The following is a 20532-nucleotide window of genomic DNA, read 5'->3' on the forward strand; positions in this document are numbered from 1 at the left end:
AGCAGTGTGATTTGCAGTGGACTTTAATTCCTTTTTTGTTTAAGAAAATTAATACATTACCTTTCAGGAAGCAGGACACATCTTCCAGCTGGGGAATATTGTCCTCCCTGTACCCACAGTATTTGGTGTGCAAGGGCAAGTTTTTAAGGTACTCTCTGCAGGCGTGAGTTGGGTAAAGCTTGTTAAGCTCTCGGTATACAGTCCCCCAGGTCTTGATCTCATCCTCTGTGAATTCAATCTTGGGAATTGGGTCACCACTAAAAGGAGAAGAGGACAAAAGGACATGCCTTGATAAAAGGCTTATACGGATGATTCATTTCCTTACTATTATTATTTAACTTTCATATGGCTGTGACACTTGGTCAGGTTTAAGACTTCACTACACTGCAAAATACACAGTGATATCTGGTCTTCATCTTGGAGAGCTTTTAGGCTGAGGGCCTTGCTCTCTTTTCCACCTAAATCAACTGATAGGATTCTTTACATTGACCTAACTGGGGTCTGAAAGCTTTGGTCTTGTAAACAGTTTCTTCGGTGTTTTAGCACCAGGAATAACATTTAAAATAATGGCAAAACCTTTAGCTTCAGGAGCTGAGAATGCATCCTTTTCCCTGTAGTATTTCCCCTACCTGTATACAATTCCTTTCCATTATCTTTATTATTATTAGGAAAATGTAATTCCCTAAATTAGCAACACAATGTGTGGAAGCAGCTAAATATATGTTAGGTAAAAATCATGCTTCTGTGCAGAGGAGATGAGTGTCTGTCTGAACACAGTAATTGTAGTCCATCTCTCCTAATTAGCCCTTAGGATCTTGATTAAAGTAGATTATGTCAAAGCTGTGATCTAAAGCCTACTGAAAGCAACTCGAGTGTCATACATTGCTTCTGCTGCCAGCTAGGTAACCAGCACAGCAGGTGCTTTCCCAAGGGAAACTTGACAACCCACCAACAGTAACTGCCTGTGTGCTGGTGGCCAGCTGCATTAATGCACAGTGCAGTAGAGCTCTAGACACCCCGTGTTTCTAGGTCATTCCCAGTTGAGGAACTTGCCATCTAAATTCACGCGTACAACAGCAATGAGAAAATCACGTTCAGAAAAAAATTATAGCACTGGGCTATGAAACTCTTGCAGCTTTAAGAGCTCCCTCCCCCAGGCAGCATCTCTAAAGAACGAAGCTCTTTGAATTTCATTTTGCAGAAGACTTGTTATCTGTGCATCACATGCACTATTTTAAACCAGGAAATAAAACTCCAGTAGTAACATTTGCCTAGAGAGTTTACACTTAGTGGTCAATGGGCTCTATACCGACTTTTGCCTCCCCTCCCTCTTCATCAGAAAGGAGACCCATCTGCCCTGACGGAGGACGTATGTCCTGGCACAGGCAGCTGTTCAACGTGTCGCCCACCCCCTTTTTTTTGCTGCATCCACTTCCAGAGAAGCAGGGAGCAAAGCTAGGGCCTGAATGAACTGCGGTGCAGGAAGCCCATGCTGCCGCCACTGCCCGTCCAAGGATCAGTGCTGCCACGGATGCCACAATGGCTGCACAGCTGCGAGCTGATCCTCAGATTGATCAGAGACCCAGGAAGCTGTAAAATGGCCTAGATCCACCTTTTAATGTGCCTTCATTTCACCCCTCCAGCCCTGATTCCTGAGCCAAGTCTATCTCAGTGAGATCAGAGGCCAGGGACGTGAGCCCCTGCTAGTCCACTCCACTATTATTTCAAAGCACCTGGGAGGCTTATTCTGGAATAAGTTGAGCTTACTGTTTGTAGTTCATAGCCAGGTCTGCAAAATACTTCCGTCTCTTGCGATAGACATTGTCTTTGAAACCCTGGGGGAAGGTGAGGAGGGAAGAAAAAAAGATTAAATGAGCTTTCAAGCTGTACTGTGGGAGTGTGGCCATGGGGGTCGACAAGCCCCATGGTTGGTGATAACATCAGACTCTTAACGATGAGGCCATCAGGAATGTAAAGAGTTTAGAGGGAACCAAGAAGGGTGATTCAGGAGACGCCTTGCTGTCTCGGACTGCTTGTTCTCCAGCCGTTAAGGCGTGGAAGTTGCTGGGTGTTTGCTGCTGCCGGGCAAAGTTGTGGAGCAATGAATAGTGAGTGGGAAAGGACTGCTGTGGGGCGAATGGTATAAGAAGGGAGCCTGTCCTCAGAAAAGGAGTTGAAGTTATGTCATCAGTAAAGTAGTAGCAGTTACTGATCCTAAAAGAACCCCAGTGTCTGTGTGGTCTTTACGCCACACTGTACTAAATAAATAAATTTAAAACAAGACATTTGACATTTTAGTATTTTTATGCGACCACTCAGGGCCCAGACCCAAAGTCCTCACATGAATAAGCCTTGCAGAAAGGCATGGGATCTAAACCCAGTGACAGCCTTTTCTGTACTAGGAAAAGAAGCAAACCCCCCATGAGAAGGTGTTCAGACTCACAGAGGCACCGTTGAGGGGAAGGAAAGGGAGGAGGAAAAGCTGCGTTTTTTAAAAGCAAGTTCCACAAGGTACTTTCCAGTGAGGATTGGGCACAGGGGGAGGAAGATACTTACTGGATGGTCAGCATCCAAATCGGACCCATACCTCAGCACTCGGTTTGCACACATATCCAAATCTGAGATCTTCTTTGGAAACCAGGGAACGTTCTCCATGTCTAGGGAACGCATGGAATCCACAAAGTTATTAATAACACCGAGCGTGCTGAGGGAGGAAATGCTACTTTCAAGTATGGCTATGGCGGTTACAAGCGAAATCTATAAATTAAAAGGGTCGTGAATAGGACAAGGGAGTCCACTGCCTATCTGGCACCAGCCTACAGCTCGCACTACCTCCTCTGTCACTGCCAGTCTGCCTACAGAGCACAACGGACTCCCAATCTTCCAGGGGAGGAAACGGTTAACACAGGGTTGCTACTACTATTAATGTTAGAGTAGCATCTAGAGGCTCCTGCTGAGCAAGGCCTCCTTGTGCACAGTGCTACGCCAGCCTTCTAGGGCACAAAGCAGGCAAAGGAGTCAAGAATCCATTTGCTTGTGGTCCTTGGGCAGAGCAGGTGTAGGCTGGATTCCTCCCGTCCTGCTTTACTGACCCTGGGCAAGAAACAGTGCTCTGTGCTTACGTGTCCCAGAAACATCAGGCTTTGCTGAGGGGTTTGCTGGGGAAGAGGAAGAGAAGGAGGCAATTTTAGCCCTGCAGCCTTAGACATGCATAATTAGTTTTACCCCTGTTTTTTTCTTTCTTTCTTTTCTTTTTTTTTCCCTAAAGCCATAGAGTTTTTACAAAGCTCTTGCCAGAGCTGTTAATATACTACAACAACCAAAGGACTTCTTTCTCTCCCTATGCTCTTTAGTTTTCTTAAAAATGGACAGGGGAAGTATTTAAACTGAGATTCCCCCTAATTAGGGCTAGAGTAAGCAATTTTTATCCGGAAGACACCATATCTCACCCCTCCCTGCCTACCAGCCTGTGCCAAGTGCAGTGACTGAGAAATACGTGGGACTGACTTTGTGCTGCCCTGAATTTTGAGCATCTCTTGAACTAGGAGCAAAGGTAAACAGGATGTGAAGCATCCCAAGAGTGAAAGGCACCTTTTCTTTCACACCGACTAAGTAACCATTTATGATGAAAAGTGGTTAAAAAAGAAGTTTTTAAGTCAGGAGCTACACGAGGAAATTGCAAAAACCATCTCCCACTCTCTCCAGAACCTGAACTGAACTGATGCCTGTCAGTATGACAGCTCTGTCACTGTGGTACGCAGGCCACAGCCCAGCCCTGCATTCAGACTTTGCCTTTCCATTGGTCTCTGCTGGTGCAAGGACTCCCACTTGCAGCCGTTGTGCTGTGCTGGGAAGGGATGGGAGCACAGAAAAACAGGCAGCCAGCATTTCTAGAGGACACCAGCCAAGGCAGCCCCCGCTCGCATCAACCACTCTATGTTCACTGACAGCACAGAAGCACAAACCTGATAGCTACCCATGGAAAACACTGTATGAATGCAGATGTGGGCACCTTAAACAAACTTCTAACACGCTGAGAAGTGCGATAATGTCTTTCTTTGTGCACATTTGCCAGAACTGCCCTTAATGCTTACCATCTTCCTGCACATTGAAATGTTCTGTTGGGTTCATAGAGACAATGCTGACATGGGATTTGAGGAGCTGGAAGATCTCCTTCAGTTGTTCCCTGTTACTGTCACAAAGATCTCAAACTTGGAATTTCATCTCTTGGATTTCCGTGACTCGATGTGCACCAGATTTACATGCTTCTCCTGTTTTGTAAGAAGCAATGTTTTCAAACAGATTGACTAAAAAGTAAAAGTCGTTATTCCAAAAAAATATTCTGTTGCCACAAAATATTTGCCAGCTATGTGAGTTTATTTTAGTTATTTGGATCTCCTGATGGCAGTTTGCTTATTGGTGGTAGTCCAATTCTTCCACATCACGGGCAAACACAAAGCAAAATAGTCAAATGCATAAATAAGGCTGCTGATAAGCGAAGTACCTGAGTGTTTGTTAACCTCAGCCTGTTGGCCCAATTAGTATAACAGCGGCATATTTTGCATTCAAAGTGAGGTGGAAAAAGCTAACAAAGGAGAAAGCTTTGTACATGCTAATGATATGAGTAAGCATAGCTCAGAAAGCGATTCAGCAGGCTTTGATTCACTCAGAAAATAGGAAGAGAGCTCTTCAGGCACTTCTGACAGTACAGCCTTACCATGAGCGTGCTCCAGTATCAGCTACTGTGTTCATATTCATCTAGGATGTTTACCTGACATTAAATTTGTTGAAAGTAAGAAGCAGGAAGACTGTAATCAATATTTTTCACACATCTTAAGCACAGGAAGGCCAAGGAAAGTCAAGAACTGACCAACTGAACTGGTCCAACCAACCGGAAGACATTGTTCAAGCAGGTTTTTGTATTCTCCCTCCTTGCTGAAAACAACCAGCCTTTCTGAAACAGTGCGGCCAGATTTTTCTTTCCTTACCATTTTTTGGTTTTAATGGTCCATTCATGTTTCAAAGCGAAATGAGCTTGAAGGTCTGTCCTCAGCCTAGGCATTTTAGACCCCTCCCCATCCTCTGCAACGCTCCTGTTCACACAGCAGAACAAACTATGGAGGGCAGCTTCTGTCTGAACACTAACACTGACCACTGGTCAGCATGAACAAAGTAAATTAAATCACAGTTACCTTCTGCATTAAGGATGAAAACCAGCAATGTAAAACCATCAATTCACTGTAGGGACTTCAAGCACACTGGCAATTGTAAAACATTCAGCCTCAGAGCTGTAAAACAGATCATCATTTCCAAGATTAGCACAAGCTCTTCATCGTGCTGTGTTCTCATGATGGCTATTTTTTCCATCTCAGTTTCTTTTATCTTATTAGATTTTAGCTCCCGTTAGAGTTAGGACAATTTTGCAATGGGTCAAAATTAATTAGTTTGCATCAAAGAAAGGCTCTTTGAAAATGTACCACTAATGATCTTCACCTGTCTGATTAGAGAGTCTTGCTTTTGGTAACACTTGGCGCAAAATTTTGCTTCAGAGAAATACAACATGATAAGAATATTCAAGGATAAAAGCATTAGCTAAATAGCAACCAGAATAATGGATAAAAGATTAGGGTAGTAAACTGTGAGTAGGCATGTAACTGTGAGCATTGACAAGAGGATGCCAGTGTAGACCAGAACAGGCTAAAGAAGGTTTAACAAAGATGTGTTTGTGCAAGCAGAGCTTGGTGAAATTCAAGTAGTATATTTAGTGAACTAACAAACACTAAATCTCCTATTCACATTACCTTTAGGAATTAAATGGAAGAGAACTAGGGATGAGCAAAAAGAGCACTAATTTTCAGAGTGAAAAGATGGGGAAAAAAAAGTTTGTTTTAGATGAGTCAAACTAGTTTTTAATATCTGGCAAGTTCCCTGGGAAAGCATTTGCTTTTTTTTTAAATCTACTTTTTAGTCAAGAACAAATTGTGCTTAATCACCTTTGCTTTCAACTCGATGGGAGAATTGCTCCAGAGGACAAAAAGCATTAGATAGATTTGGTATTTCTTGCCTTTATTGAGCTTTTTCACCCCACCTACTTTCTCTTACCCCATTAATACAGACAAGCAAGAAGGTACAGTCTAGAATGAATTTCTAGAAGGCCTGCATTTGGGCAAGGCTGTGTTTTTACGTGGCACTCTCCATTTGTGGCCAGACACAGAAACTACTTTAAATATGTGATTATGCTCTCAAAAAACAGACAGGCAGATAGCTGACCAGTACAACTGAACACGCTGTCACTCCTGGCTGGCAGGAAAACACTGAATCCCAATGGGCTGCTGAACCATGTCGCAAGACACTGAGAGGTTACACAGCTTATGGTGGTTAAATAGAAAAAGCCTTTGGAGTAGCAAAGAACTGAATTCAAACCCTTTTATCTCTTTCCTCTGCTTTGTCAAAGCTTCAGATCAAACATGGCCACATTTTGTCAAAATGATCTTGACCTGTAACTGGCAACACCAAAGTCTTGACAGTTTTAGCCTTTTGCCAACCTAACATAGAGACTTACATTCAAAGAACGCATTTCAAACACCCTTGTAACCTCTTCCTCTGATCCCGTTAACGTGCTGCACCTGTCCATAATGTTTCTCCTGCCAACCTCCTGCCACAAGTCAAAAAACATAAAAATAGATTGTACTTGTTATTCATAAGCTTGCTGTTGTCTCTCAGAAGCAGCAAAAGGGACCAGAGCATTTGTGGGAAGGAAAAAGTTTTGTTTAATGCAACTACATTTACTTCTTTTAAGTCTGAGTAAACTCAGGAATCAGCAGAACAACTCGTTAGTTCAATCATGAAAGCAGTTCCTTTTCCTGGGAGGGCACCCACATCACGCCATGTCGCATTCAGCAGGCCCTTCCAAAAAGTGCTCTCAAACTTCACACCATGGACCAGAAGGAAATAAAATGAGTCTGCCACACACAGTGTGCTGCAGTATTAAGTGCTCTTCTAATGCAGAAGCTGACAACTGCGGTGTAGCCCTGTGGTTATTTTCCAACACAATTGTTCAGTCTGTTTCTTTGGGTGAGAACGTCAACATTTTCACTCTTAACTGAGTTTCTTTAACCATGACCATCTGCTCTTGCAGAAAACCCACATCTGGACCAGAGAGGTGGTGGTACCTACAACACAGCAACTGGCACATGCTTAGGCCTAGCAAAAGCCCAAGTCACAGCACCAAGACTGTCGGAATTTAAGAAGCATTTGGACTGTGCTCTTAGTCATACAGTCTGAATTTTTGGGTAGACCTGTGTGGAGCCAGGACTTGGACTCGATGATCCTTATGGGTCCCTTCCAACTTGGTATACTCTATGATTCTATGATTCTACACGCAGGACTGTTTTTGCTGACAGACACTGCAGAATATGTTCTGGGTTAAGTGTGTCTTGTTTTGCCTAACATGTCATCTCTATGTCTCTACGTCCTCAGGTTGAAGTTAAACCTACTTAGATGCCTGAGATGCCTATTGGGATGATGTTTCTTCTCCACTTGCTCCTGTCATGTTACACTTTGTCTCAAGGCTGGATGCCAGGTACAAACCATTCGAGCTCATCTTTAGCACTGCAGCCAAGTTAATGTATCTCGACCTTGCTCAAGTTTTTGTTTCTATTGCTTATTTCTTCATTATCTCTAATTCAGAGACGTGTAAAACAGCGCAAAGCCACCTGAGAATTCCTTTCCCACAATTCCCCCTTTTTTATTTTCAACCAACCAAACGCTTTCTATAGATTTTTCTAAGCACCACAGACATTGCTATAAGCAAGCAACACAGTGAAAATCACAAGAAGAATTATGATTGTAAAGTAGCGTGCCTACTAGGATCTACATCAGTCAACAAGCCACTAAGTGCTAGGGACGTTGCTTTGCAGAGATGCTGCGTCTCACTCCCACAGCACAACCACACAATCATGCAAAGAGGCCTCTTGCACTTCTCATTTATCCTACAAGAAACTGTCACTTAAAATAATTTGTCTGTGGCTTCAGGAGGTCCTTGTCTACTCCCACAGTGAGTGGCTGAGAGTGGAGGCCCCTCCAAGGAAAATGCCGGGGGTGAACCTAGGGGAGTCCGCTCCACAGTCGATCCCACAGCCGAGCAGAGCGGCTCCTGGAGCAAGGAATGATGCTATTATAGTTTTGTATAATTACACCAAAGAGATGCATTTCGATAAGGAGTGAGAGTGGCATTGACGATTTGTTTCATGGTTTGGTTTTTGCCCGTGTAATTGAACCTTACACATGCTGTTGCTGTTACACTTCCCAGCATATCTAATTCCTGTGGCTCTAGGGGCGCTTGCGGTAAGTAAACAGTCCAGTCTTTGCTATCTGCCGGGATCCCCACCAAACATGTCGTGAACGGGTCATTAGCACTAGCCAGGGACAGGCACATCGCTTCTTGTCCTGTCATGTTGGCGAGGGTGACCCAGATGTTGCGGTGTGGTTGGATGGAGACTCAGGGCTGACAATAACTGATGACAGCGGCGATTGTGGGGAGGAGGTGAACCATGGCCTTACCCCCCTCGCTGGTACCCATCTTGGTCCGTGACCTGTGGAGACACAAGCATACCCTCGACCCCAAGTTATTAGAGGATGGGGTCCCTCCCAAAGACCTGTATTTAAATTTTTTACCATCACTAAGGCCTGCTCTGACTGTGGCACCTCCAACAGTGCGGAATTCATACTTTTGTAATGTTTTACTATGGGCGGTACCTCTTCATGAAGAAAGGATAATGATAGGTAATTCATTACGTAAAGTGCCTTTCCCAACCTGTTCTGTGGTGTTTCCTGGGCCTCTCTCCCTTTTTGTTTATTTAGCAGTGTTTTCAAGGTGCGATGTGTGTGCTTAACAATGGCTTGACCCGTGAGGGAATGAGGAATGCCTGTGGTGTGTTGGATACCTCAAGTCAGAAAAAAGGTTTGAAGGGAGTGACTACCATAGACGGGGCGATTGTCGGTTTTTATTTCCTTTGGGATGCCTAGCGCTGCGAAAGCGACACAGAAGTGGGCCTGGACATGGCGGCTAGTTTAACCCGCCCAAAACACCTCGGGGAACCTGGTTGACCCGAATCCTGCTGCTCCCCTGACAGCATCCACAGCCTTCGGTACTACTGCTTGGAAAAGAATCGATTGAGCAATTCTAGTTCCCGTTGGTATTGACAATGGTGGAGACGGTGTCCGAGCCATAGCTTGGTTTTGTCCAGTATAGTCGGCATCAATTATCCCCGGCAAAACAAACAATCCGGTCAAAGTCGTACAGGATCGTCCTAGCAGCGATGCACTACAGTCATTCCCAATCGGTCCTTTGACGTTCAACGGAATTTTAGGAGCGTGAGCACCCCACGAGGTGGCGTCTGTCACTGCGGAGACATCCGCCCCGGCACTCCCCCTGGTTCTGGCTGAGAGGGTGTCCGCGGCGGTACCGCGTCAGCGGGGCCGCAGGTGGCGCCGGACCCTGCGTTAGCATTGCGTTTGGAGCCCTCCCTTGGGGGAGGTTCCCCCCTTGACCGGGAGGCGGGGGTGCTCGTGTCGTCGCTCCTCCTCCCGTTTCCCTGCCGAGGCGGCTGAGGCAGCCTTTCCGCGACGTATTGAGGGCGGCCCTGGCTCGCCCTGGGGCGTCCCCTCCCACACCCGCGACACAAAATGGGCGGGCCCGGGGGCGAGCCGCCTCCCCGCCCCCGCCGGGGGAATGCGGAGACCGGGGGGCTCGGGTCTCCACACCGATAGCGTTTTTTCTGACCCTTGGGGTCCTGACTGATGGCAGTGCTGTTGCAAAAGCAGCGATTCGGTGTGGTGTTCCGTAGAGCCCACTCGGTTACACGCCTCTATCATCTGAACTGTTGTTGCATTCACGGGCAGAGCCTGTAGCACCTTTTTACAGTCGGTACCTGCGTTTTCTACCACCAGCCTTTGTAGCAAGGCGTCTCTTGCTTCCCGATTGTCAATCTGCTTATCTAGTGCATCGCAAAGCTGGTCAATAAACTGCATGTATGGTTCAGATGCCCCTTGCTTCCCCATCTCTGTAATCCTTAACATTGCCCGGAGGGCTAGGGTCGTGGTCAGCCGGAGGATGCCTGGATCTAGACGCGCCTGAAGGCATGGATCTGCCATCGGGTCCGTACCCATCAGTTGAGGTATACCGGCTCCGAAAAGCGGATCCCCCAGCTGTCTTTCTAAATTTTGGAGCGCTGCGTGTTCGCACAAATCTCTCCATTTCTGTTCCCATAATAATTTTTGTGTCGGAGTTAATATCATCGCCACCATTTGTCGTATGTCAAAGGGGGTTAAAAGCTGTCCCGTCATGACATTCTCCAGCAGGGACTGCGTATACAGGACTGATAACCTGTAAGTAGTCACCGTCTTACATAGTTCTTTAATAAGGTCCCACTGGAAGGGGTTCCAGGCATTTTGCCCACGATCCCGAACTTGGACTGGAAAAGCGAGCTGTATGCCCCCCCACCTCCTTTATTGCTTCTCTCTGAAGTTGTTTCCAACAATCTCGGGGGTCAAAGGGACCCCCTGTGGGCGGTGCCACTGGTCCTCTGGGCAGTGGCAACGGCAGCGTTGATGGCCGCTGAGACACTGTCTCTGCCTCTGTTCCCAAGTCTGTTAGGTTTATTCCTCTGGTGGTACCCATTCACTGCTTTTTATTTCACGCGCCTGCGTAGCCTGAGCGGCCGCTGTCGGTTCCCCTTTTTCCACTTGCCAAGACCTCAACGTCTCAGTTATTAAGTGCCAGGTCGTTGCCACCTCAGCAGCTGTTGCATCTCCTCGTGAGGCAGCGTCCCATATAGTTGTCCCAGCATTTTCCTAAGTTTTCACATCAAACTCCGCCGAAGCTGTTATCAGGGCCCCGTTCTTTTGTAAGAACTTTAGCAATCATTTCACTTTATGCGGGTCATATTTCACTCCTCTCTTTACCAGGAGTTGATTCAACAGCTTAGCTATTGCCTCCTCCTCAGCTGATAGATTAGCTCCCATAGTTAATGCCCCTGCCTCTCACCTGCTTCTCGAGGTGATGTCCCAGGATTAAAGCCGCAGTCCCGCCACCAGCTTGAGTCGTTCGGCTGGGGTCCCTTCAGATGCTTCTCTCAGCGTTACTCTCTTTCCAATCACGTCAGGGTCACCATTTGAAGGGACGAAAGACACGGACTCCTGATGGCTCTTGAACAGAAGGCCTTTATTGCCCTTTTTTCTCCACTACATATACATTCCCTGTAACCCCACACGCTGTCCACGCGCCTGAATCGGTCATACCATTGGTTACAGACCCTCAGACATGTGCCTCAGTCCAGCCAGCAACTGGCCACTGCACAAAGCTCATCTTTAAAATTGTAGCCAAGTTAATTTATCTTGACCTTGCTCAAGTTTTTTTTCTAATGCTTATTTCTTCATTATCTCTAATTCAGGGATGTGTGAAACAGCGCAAAGCCACCTGCAGATTCCTTTCCTACACATTACTATCCCATCTAATTTTGGGAGAAGACAATGTGAATGTTACAGCTAATTCTATTTCCATTATGAGAAAAGAGTCGAGAAGTTAATATGTCCAGCTGAGGGAGGGAACATCAGGGATTCCTTCAGGCTGTTTTCCAGCAGGTTCCCCTGGAGCCTGAGGGATATCTGCAGGGAGCCTGGTGGGGGGCAGAGCAAAGGAGGCCTTGGGCTGGGCCTCTGCTGCTGAGCTGGGCCGGGCTCCTGGACCCAAGGGGAGCTCCTGTCAACCGGGCAGCGCTGCAGAGAGCCAGCTCTGCCCAGGAACAGCTCCTCTGCACAGCACAGCAGGGCTGGGGGCACTGCCTGCAGGAGACCAGAAGAGCGGAGAGATGGGAGAGAAATATTACAGGCTGCGTTGAGTAGGAGGATGCTGAGCTCACTGAAAGAGTAATTCTCACAGCCATTAATATGGTAAGCCTCTGGCTGCAGGGCAAAACACGCAAGTATCCTGGAGGGGTCTCCTGGATGGGGCAAATCCCACAGCAGATCAGGCTGGAGGCACTGCTTATTTCTTTATTGCTGAGGAAATGGTGCTGCTGTGTTCTGGACTTAGGATGAGAACAGTGGTGATAAAACACCAATATTTCAGTTATTGCAGAGCAGTGGTTAGGCTGAGCCAAGCACTTTTCTGCTTCTCATGCTTTCCTGGCAGCGAGGAAGCTGGGGCTGCACAAGAAGCTGGGAAGGGACAGATCCAGGAGAGCTGGCCCAAGCTGGCCAGAGGGATATTCCACTGTGTGATGCTGAACAGCGATACTGGGGAAGTTGGCTGCAGTTGACGTGGCTGCTGCTGCTCATGGTCTGGCTCGGCTTTGAACAGCAGGTGGTGAGCAATTGCATTGTAGATAACTTGCTTTGTGTATTATTTTATCATCATCATCATTATTATTTTCCCTTTGTCTTCTGTTCTATCAAACTCTCTTTATCTCTATTAAACTCCCTATCTCCACTCATGAGGTTTTTACCCTTTATTTTGTTGATTCTTTCCCCCATCCCATGGCAGGTGGGGTGATGGGAGTGAGTGATGACAGCCTGGTGCTCAGCTGCCTGTTGGGTTAAACCACAGCAGGGGAGAAGTTGCAGGTGGAAGGAACCACCTCCAGCAGGGCAGGGTCCTTCTGCGGTCAGGAGAGCGCTGCGTGGGGCAGGGCTGCTTGTGGCTCCAGATCGTTGCCAGGGCAGTGGCAGGGGTAGTTTTTCATGAGGAAGTCAAAGCAGGAACTTCCTGAGTTGTTTTCAGTTTCCACGTCTTAGGGGAGGGGGAAGAGATGGGGCGAGAAATGGAAAAGGAGATGTCAAGTTTGAGCAGGTCTCTGAGACTCCTGACCTGTACATTTGATCATCAGTATGTTTGTGAGCAGCCTCCAAAAGTGTCTTCAGCCTTTCCTCTATCTACAGAAAACACCAGCATCAACTTCTCTGAATCCACCAGGGCTTTCTGACAGGTCTTTTTCCACCTGTGAAGATGCACATGCACCTAGGCTGTGCCCTGCAAACAGGCAGGTTTCTGAAGGGCAAAGTTTACTGCACATAGACTGGGTTGGGGCTGTGAGCAGAGACAGGAATAAGGCATGATAAAGGGAAACAGCTACCTGAGGAAAACCTCCAGGCATCAGGACTATGAAGAGGGAATGAGAGAAAAGTAAAAACAGAAATCTTATCAGAGGGACAATTAATTGGAAAACTCCATGATTTTCCCTTCAATGCAGACACCTTCCTCTGAGCAGGCCTTCTCTCATCCAGGAAAGAGCTCCAAAGCTCCGGTAGAGCAGAGGTGCATCTCTCCAGCCATGTGCCCATTTCCTTCTGTAGTGCAGAAGGGCTGAGAGCAACTGGCCGGGGCCGTGGGCAATGCAAATTGTGAGGCTGGGGAATGAGTTAATTTTCACTTGATGAGCTACCATCATTAGGACACTTGGCTATTTCCCAAAGGTGTCCTTCCAAGCTGTGAGCAGGATGCAAAGCTTTCCCACAGTAAGTATGCGTTATCTGAAAGCCCCATGTAGTAGTGAAGAGATGCTCCATGCAAGGACATGCCTTTGGGTTGGTGAAATGAATGATAGGTGTCCTTGGCTAGATGCAGGATGCTGAGACCTTGCTCAGGTACCTTGAGAAAGCCTGGGCATTCAGTGACTGGCATTGGATTCCTCTGGTCTCAGCAGTGTCTTGCTTGACATTGAGGTGCTCGATTGAGTCTAGAGAAGGGCAACGAAGCTGGTGAGGGGTCTGGAGAACAAGTCTTACGAGGAGCGGCTGAGGGAGCTGGGGTTGTTCAGCCTGGAGAAGAGGAGGCTCAGGGGCAACCTTATCGCTCTCTACAGGTACATTAAAGGAGGCTGTAGCAAGGTGGGGGTTGGTCTGTTCTCCCACGTGCCTGGTGACAGGACGAGGGGGAATGGGCTAAAGTTGCACCAGGGGAGGTTTAGGTTGGATATTAGGAAGAACTTCTTTACTGAAAGGGTTGTTAGGCATTGGAATGGGCTGCCCAGGGAGGTGGTTGAGTTGCCATCCCTGGAGGTCTTTAAAAGACATTGAGATGTAGCCCTTAGTGATATGGTTTAGTGGAGGACTTGTTAGTGTTAGGTCAGGGGTTGGACTAGGTGATCTTGGAGGTCTCTTCCAACCTAGACGATTCTGTGATTCTGTGAACTCCCCAGGGAGAACAGTTGTATGACAAGGGGGGATAGCTTTAAACCAGAAGAGAGTAGGTTTAGATTACACATCAGGAAGAAGTTCTTTACTCAGAGGGCACTGAGGTACTGGAACAGGTTTCCCAGAAGCTGTGGATGCCCCATCCCTCAAAGTGTTCAAGGCCAGGTTGGATGAGGCTTTGAGGATCCTGATCTGGTGGGAGGTGTTCCTGCCCATGGCAGGGGGGTTGGAATTACCTCACCTTTTAGGTCCCTTCCAACCCAAAACATTCTGTGAATCTGCAGCAGTGGTAGCTCAGCATAAGACAGCTAAAAAGTTCACCAGTATTTTGAACTCTACACTGCTGCTGCTACAGTGCTGTCTAGAGTCAGGTTTGATAAAGCCTCAGAACAGAATGTAAATATATCTTTCAGAATATAACTTTAGTACAAGTCCGAGACTTTTTTTCTGTATTAAAAACAGTTCAGAGGCACAGAAGAGCATTGTAAATTACAAGTGTTCCAGTAAAAATAGCCATCTATGGTCCTCAGTGACATCTTCTGATGGTGCTTACACCAAGATGCATACTTAGAAAAGTCATCTACATTCAGATTTCACCATCTATGGGTATTAATACTGTGCATTTTCATTTTCTTGACCACCTTAAAAACATGATTTGCTGAGCAGATGATGCCAGGAGAAAAAGAAAAATCACTCAACTTTTCAGAATGTCCAAATCCCCCACCTCACCCCAGTCATACCAGTACACTCATTTGCTTGTCACCAGTCACATGATCTTCCTGCATTAACCCTAAGCCCAAAAAGGAAAACATTTGCATGAACAGGTTCCAGTCAACTGGCGGCTAGCAAACGTGACGCCCATCTACAAGAAGGGCCGGAGGGTAGACCTGGGGAACTATAGGCATGTTAGTTTGACCTCAGTGCCAGGGAAGCTCATGGAGCAGATTATCTTGAGTGTCATCACACGGCACTTGCAGGGCAAGCAGGCGATCAGGCCCAGTCAGCATGGGTTTATGAAAGGCAGGTCCTGCTTGACAAACCTGATCTCCTTCTATGATCAAGTGACACGCTTGGTGGATGAGGGAAAGGCTGTGGATGTGGTCTACCTTGACTTCAGTAAGGCTTTTGACACTGTTTCCCACAGCATTCTCCTCAAGAAACTGGCTGCTCGTGGCTTGGACTGGCGTACGCTTTGCTGGGTTAAAAACTGGCTGGATAGCCGGGCCCAGAGAGTTGTGGTGAATGGAGCCAAATCCAGTTGGAGGCCGGTCACCAGTGGAGTCCCCCAGGGCTCAGTGCTGGGGCCAGTCCTCTTCAATATCTTCATCGATGACCTGGATGAGGGAATCAAGTGCACCCTCAGTAAGTTTGCAGATGACACCAAGTTAGGTGCATGTGTTGATCTGCTCGAGGGAAGGAAGGCTCTGCAGGAGGATCTGGATAGGCTGGAGCGATGGGCTGAGGTCAACTGCATGAAGTTCAACAAGGCCAAGTGCCGGGTCCTGCACCTGGGGCACAACAACCCCAAGCAGTGCTACAGGCTGGGAGATGAGTGGCTGGAAAGCTGCCTGGCCGAGAAGGACCTGGGAGTATTGGTTGATAGTCGGCTGAATCTGAGCCAGCAGTGTGCTCAGGTGGCCAAGAAGGCCAACAGCATCCTGGCCTGTATAAGAAGCAGCGTGGCCAGCAGGTCTAGGGAGGTGATTGTCCCCCTGTACTCAGCTCTGGTGAGGCCGCACCTCGAGTACTGTGTTCAGTTTTGGGCCCCTCCCTACAAGAAGGACATCGAGGTGCTCAATTGAGTCCAGAGAAGGGCAACGAAGCTGGTGAGGGGTCTGGAGAACAAGTCTTACGAGGAGCGGCTGAGGGAGCTGGGGTTGTTCAGCCTGGAGAAGAGGAGGCTCAGGGGAGACCTCATCGCTCTCTATAGGTACCTTAAAGGAGGTCATCGCTCTCTACAGGTACCTTAAAGGAGGCTGTAGCAAGGTGGGGTTGGTCTATTCTCCCACGTGCCTGGTGACAGGATGAGGGGGAATGGGCTAAAGTTGCACCAGGGGAGGTTTAGGTTGGATATTAGGAAGAACTTCTTTACTGAAGGGGTTGTTAGGCGTTGGAATGGGCTGCCCAGGGAGGCGGCTGAGTCGCCATCCCTGGAGGTCTTTGAAAGACGTTTAGATGTAGCCCTTAGTGATATGGTTTAGTGGAGGACTTGTTAGTGTTAGGACAGAGGTTGGACTAGATGATCTTGGAGGTCTCTTCCAACCTAGACGATTCTGTGATTCTGTGAACTACTGCAGTAGAAAAAGTGATTATATAATAGAATAAATTATTCCATCTCTAAACTTTACTTCCCATGGGAAACAGATTGAAGTGATGGATAGGATATGACCTTCAATTTACTAATGATTTAGCACAGTCTGTGATTTCTTGTACAGAAATCAGAGCATTTGAATTCACACCAGGAACCCTGCTCACAGACTGCTTCCGCTTTCCTCTGTGATACACATATCCTTACTTTAAACTAGGCTGTAATTCATTCAAAGATATCAAACTTGTTATGTCAAAAACTCATTTCACTGAGCAGCTCAGTTTTAGAGCACTTGCATGTTTAAACAGCTGCAGCATCATATGGCTCAAAGCTTTTTACTTGAGTATTGATGTTTCAAGTTTCACAGAATCACAGAATATCCCTAGTTGGAAGGGACCCACAAGGATCATCACGTCCAACTCCTAGTTCTACATAGAGCCACCCAAAAAAATCAAACCATGTGTCTCAGAGCACTGTCCAAATGATTCTTTACTTCTGGCAGGCTTGGTGCCTCAGAAGCCTGGTCCAGTGCCTGACCACCCTCTCAGTGAAGAACCTTTTCCTAATATCCAATTTGATTGACTGCAGTAGCCTCGGTTCAAATTCACTGATAGCTCCAATTTCTGTTCCTTCCACAAACAGTAAGTTACTATGGACAGATTTCAGAAGTCTGAGTAAAAAACTCCACAAAGAACACTTGATGAGCAACATAAAAGGATAGGTTAGGTCATAAGTATATAAACCTGACAAATCCAATTTTTTAATTTGTGTGTCATTTAGGATTTCTTTTTGTCAGATATCTCTGAAGTTAGTCTGAATTTTACACGTTAATGAAATTTAAATTTTCATTGTTGATGCAGAATTAGAAGTATATATTCCGAGTTCTGTTGAACTTGTATTCTACATAATTGGCTTGCGGAGTATTACCAGAAAAGAAAGTAAACTTTGTCAAACGTGCAAATGTATGTGAAGGACAGGGTAGAGCATTTTGACTAATCACAGTGAAGAAGAGTTATAACCATTTTCAAAAGCAGCTAGAAACAACTGACATTATTATTATTATTGTTTTTAAATTCAAAACTCACACCAAGTTCAGTCATTTGGAAGAAATCATCTTAGCATAACTGCCACGCCAACACCATTTAGCATGCGCCTTCTCCTTTCTTCCTCTGTTTGAAATATGTATCAAGTAATTACATACAATTATATGTATTCTTTGCAATGCTCTTCCTTAGTTCCTTTTCTGATTTCACTACAATTACTACAAGCTTTCTTTTACTAATCAACTTGCACTTTCCAAACAATTTTGCATGCATTTCACGCATCAAGAGAAACAAAAAATTTTGTTGCTCTTGCAGAATGGTCACCATGATCATCACTCTTTACATTGGAAGCAACTCAACTAAAAAGCTACTTAGATACTAATATTTCAACTGTTTTGTTTATTCTAAACAGAATTTGGACAACAACCTTTCAGGACATAGGACATTTATAGTCTTCCCCAATGGAAGGTTATTGCACATTAGAAATTTGTCCTGCCTGACAAGGATCTTGTAATGGGGTCCACACAGTAGAAAGAATGAAATAGTCAAACTGCAGCGCAAAATGGATTTTCTTCCTTTTACTGCAGGTTAGCATTTACATGAAACACTAACTACCGTAGAACTTCACAAGCTACAGTATTGTACAACAGTTCATTCACTTGAGACAGAAGCATAAAAAACACATAGCATTCTCCAGAAGAACACGCCCCATCTCTGCTACATTGAATTAAGTCCTGCAGTAAAGACTTTCTTTTGCAATGTTCTTAAGCCTGAATACGTTTTAAGGTCTACAAGTACCACAATGCAAACAACAATAAACGCTCATAAATCAACATAAACACACAGGATCTCCCTCCGTTATCAAATCATAATTGTGGACATCTTCCTAGTCCCCTGCATTCTAGGAACACAAATCCTTTCCAGCCACCATTAAGTGATGTGTTACTAACATTTCTCTATTGCCAAGGCACTCAAAGTATGCTACAGCCTCAACTATGATAGCTATAAGTCCCATTTCTATTTTTCAGAGGTTGCCTGTCCAAATTCCATTAAAACAAAATAGTAGCTGCTGCACCACCTGAAATACATAGAGATTAACGTAACTGCCAACAAATCTTTTCTTTTTGGCTTCTTTCAAGACTACCACAATTGTTTCCACTCCTTTCAGCAAGTAGATTGCCACAAAACAACAACAACAACAGAAAAAAAACAGGAACCTATAAAGCTAGAAGACATCCACTCCTCTGGACATATTCATATTCTAAGCACATAATGTCACTGTTTAATTTTCTTAAGTGTACTCCAGCAGCATAAGACAATAATTCAGGACTTCATTCCTTCTTAAAGCTTAACCATCTTAAACAAACCATCTAAAGACACCAATATACCTTAAGCTAGACCCATCCTCTCTAAAATAACCACAATAAAATATACCTAATGAACAAAGTAAGTCTGATGGAGCTTGCTTCTATATATAGCAGGCTGATGAGCTCCACCCAAAATGCTGCATCCAATACTGGTATCATGGTGATAGAACCTCACCAGCTTGACTGACTGCTGAAAGGAAAGGGAAGGCTGGTAACAGAGGCTCTAATTAGAGAGAAGAAAGTATTAGAATCAGCTGGAAGCTCTGATAGGTAGTAGCTCCCCACCTGAGCTCATGCTCCTAAAGTAGTTGTTACTTGTTTTGTTCTAAACCTTTTTTCACTCTTCTGAGAAGAGTTATTTTCAGATCAGAAACAGCCACTGGTGCTGCATTGTAGAAAACCAAATGCTGTTATCTACAGGTGTGTTTTTGATTGTATTGTAATTTTGAACACACAATAAAACTAAAACTACAAATAAAATTAAAAAAAAAGACACACATGGGGAGAGCAGCTGTGGTATGGTCCTGGGCTCAGGCTTGGGTCACTGTGAATGACTTAGGGAAGCCACTGAAGTATTGCAACCAATCATAACTTGTCATATAAGGTACACCCGTCAAATGTTGAATGACCCACTGTTGAAAAAAAGTGGGTTGCATGGGCCACATGTCCTGGCCCATTACCTGTTTTAATCGTTTTGGGGATTTCTAATGTCACAAAAGCTGACAGAAAATGTTTACACACAACCTTTGCCTTTTCTCCTGCATGAACAGATGCAAAAATACAATCAGAAAAGGTATCAATTGAAACATAAACATAGTGAAGTTTTCTGAATTCTGGCAAATGTGTAACATAAAAAACTGTCCTTTAAGTCTATTACTATTAATGTCCATGACTGGGGGAGCATAATTGGAGATGGCAATCCCAGTTGAAGTGCTCACATATCTTCCATGACTTCATTAGTTTTTCTCAGATCATGTAACAGTCTCCACTTTCCATTCCTTTTCTTGATTACCAACACCAGAGAGTTCCAGGGCTAGTCGTGGGAACCATATGTCTCGCTTTAAGTTGTTAAACAACTCGGCCTTCAGGCCTTATGTACCCTATTCCTCCCGGATTGAAGGGAAACAGATCTGGCTCCTTTTCAGGGCCTATAGGGCCTGGATCAAAAGGAACGTCCAGGTCACCGCGGGCATAACAGCAAAGGCCTGTGCTGGCTGTAGCAGCAGAGGAGCTGATGGCAGAGCAAGCAGATCAGTAAACGAGCCCACAGATCCCTCACTGTCTGGCAAACCACACGTTTCTGATTGTGGTCCCACATGGCTCTTTAAGGCCTCAGAGATTGCTCGCCAGGTGCCGAGCAATCCCGCCGCAACCTTGTCATTTTTAGTAGCAGAGTCCCACACCTTGACCCCAATTTGGTCCCTAGTTTCAGGATTGTAAACTGTCTGATTCGTAATAAAGGGAATAAACTGGAAGGTTACCAGGACATTCTTTGTTTCTAAGGCCATATGATTCCCCACAGCGCGCAACTGCTTACCTTTGGCCCGTGAGGGGCAGTTGTGTGCGCGGGTCTGCTTCACTCAGCTTCAGCTTCCTCTCAGCGACTTTCAGTAGGAGCTTC

The 20532-nt window shown here is 45.7% G+C and overlaps 1 protein-coding gene across 1 annotated transcript in view; it reads right to left on the reverse strand.

Annotated features, from left to right (window-relative positions):
• LOC106033849 (secretion-regulating guanine nucleotide exchange factor) overlaps positions 1–4206 on the reverse strand; it is a 160785-nt gene extending 156579 nt beyond the window's left edge. Inside the window, exons 1-4 of the mRNA XM_066998079.1 lie at positions 4095–4206; positions 2557–2657; positions 1768–1835; positions 61–257 (exon numbers count right to left, since the gene is read on the reverse strand). Of these exons, the coding sequence (XP_066854180.1) occupies positions 61–257; positions 1768–1835; positions 2557–2657; positions 4095–4131 (403 nt within the window). The 5' untranslated portion in view covers positions 4132–4206. The remainder of the gene's footprint in view (positions 1–60; positions 258–1767; positions 1836–2556; positions 2658–4094) is intronic.
• Between the last annotated feature and the right edge of the window lie 16326 nt (positions 4207–20532).

The sequence above is a fragment of the Anser cygnoides genome, chromosome 5 (assembly GCF_040182565.1).
Source record: "Anser cygnoides isolate HZ-2024a breed goose chromosome 5, Taihu_goose_T2T_genome, whole genome shotgun sequence".
In the NCBI taxonomy this organism is placed as follows: domain Eukaryota; kingdom Metazoa; phylum Chordata; class Aves; order Anseriformes; family Anatidae; genus Anser; species Anser cygnoides.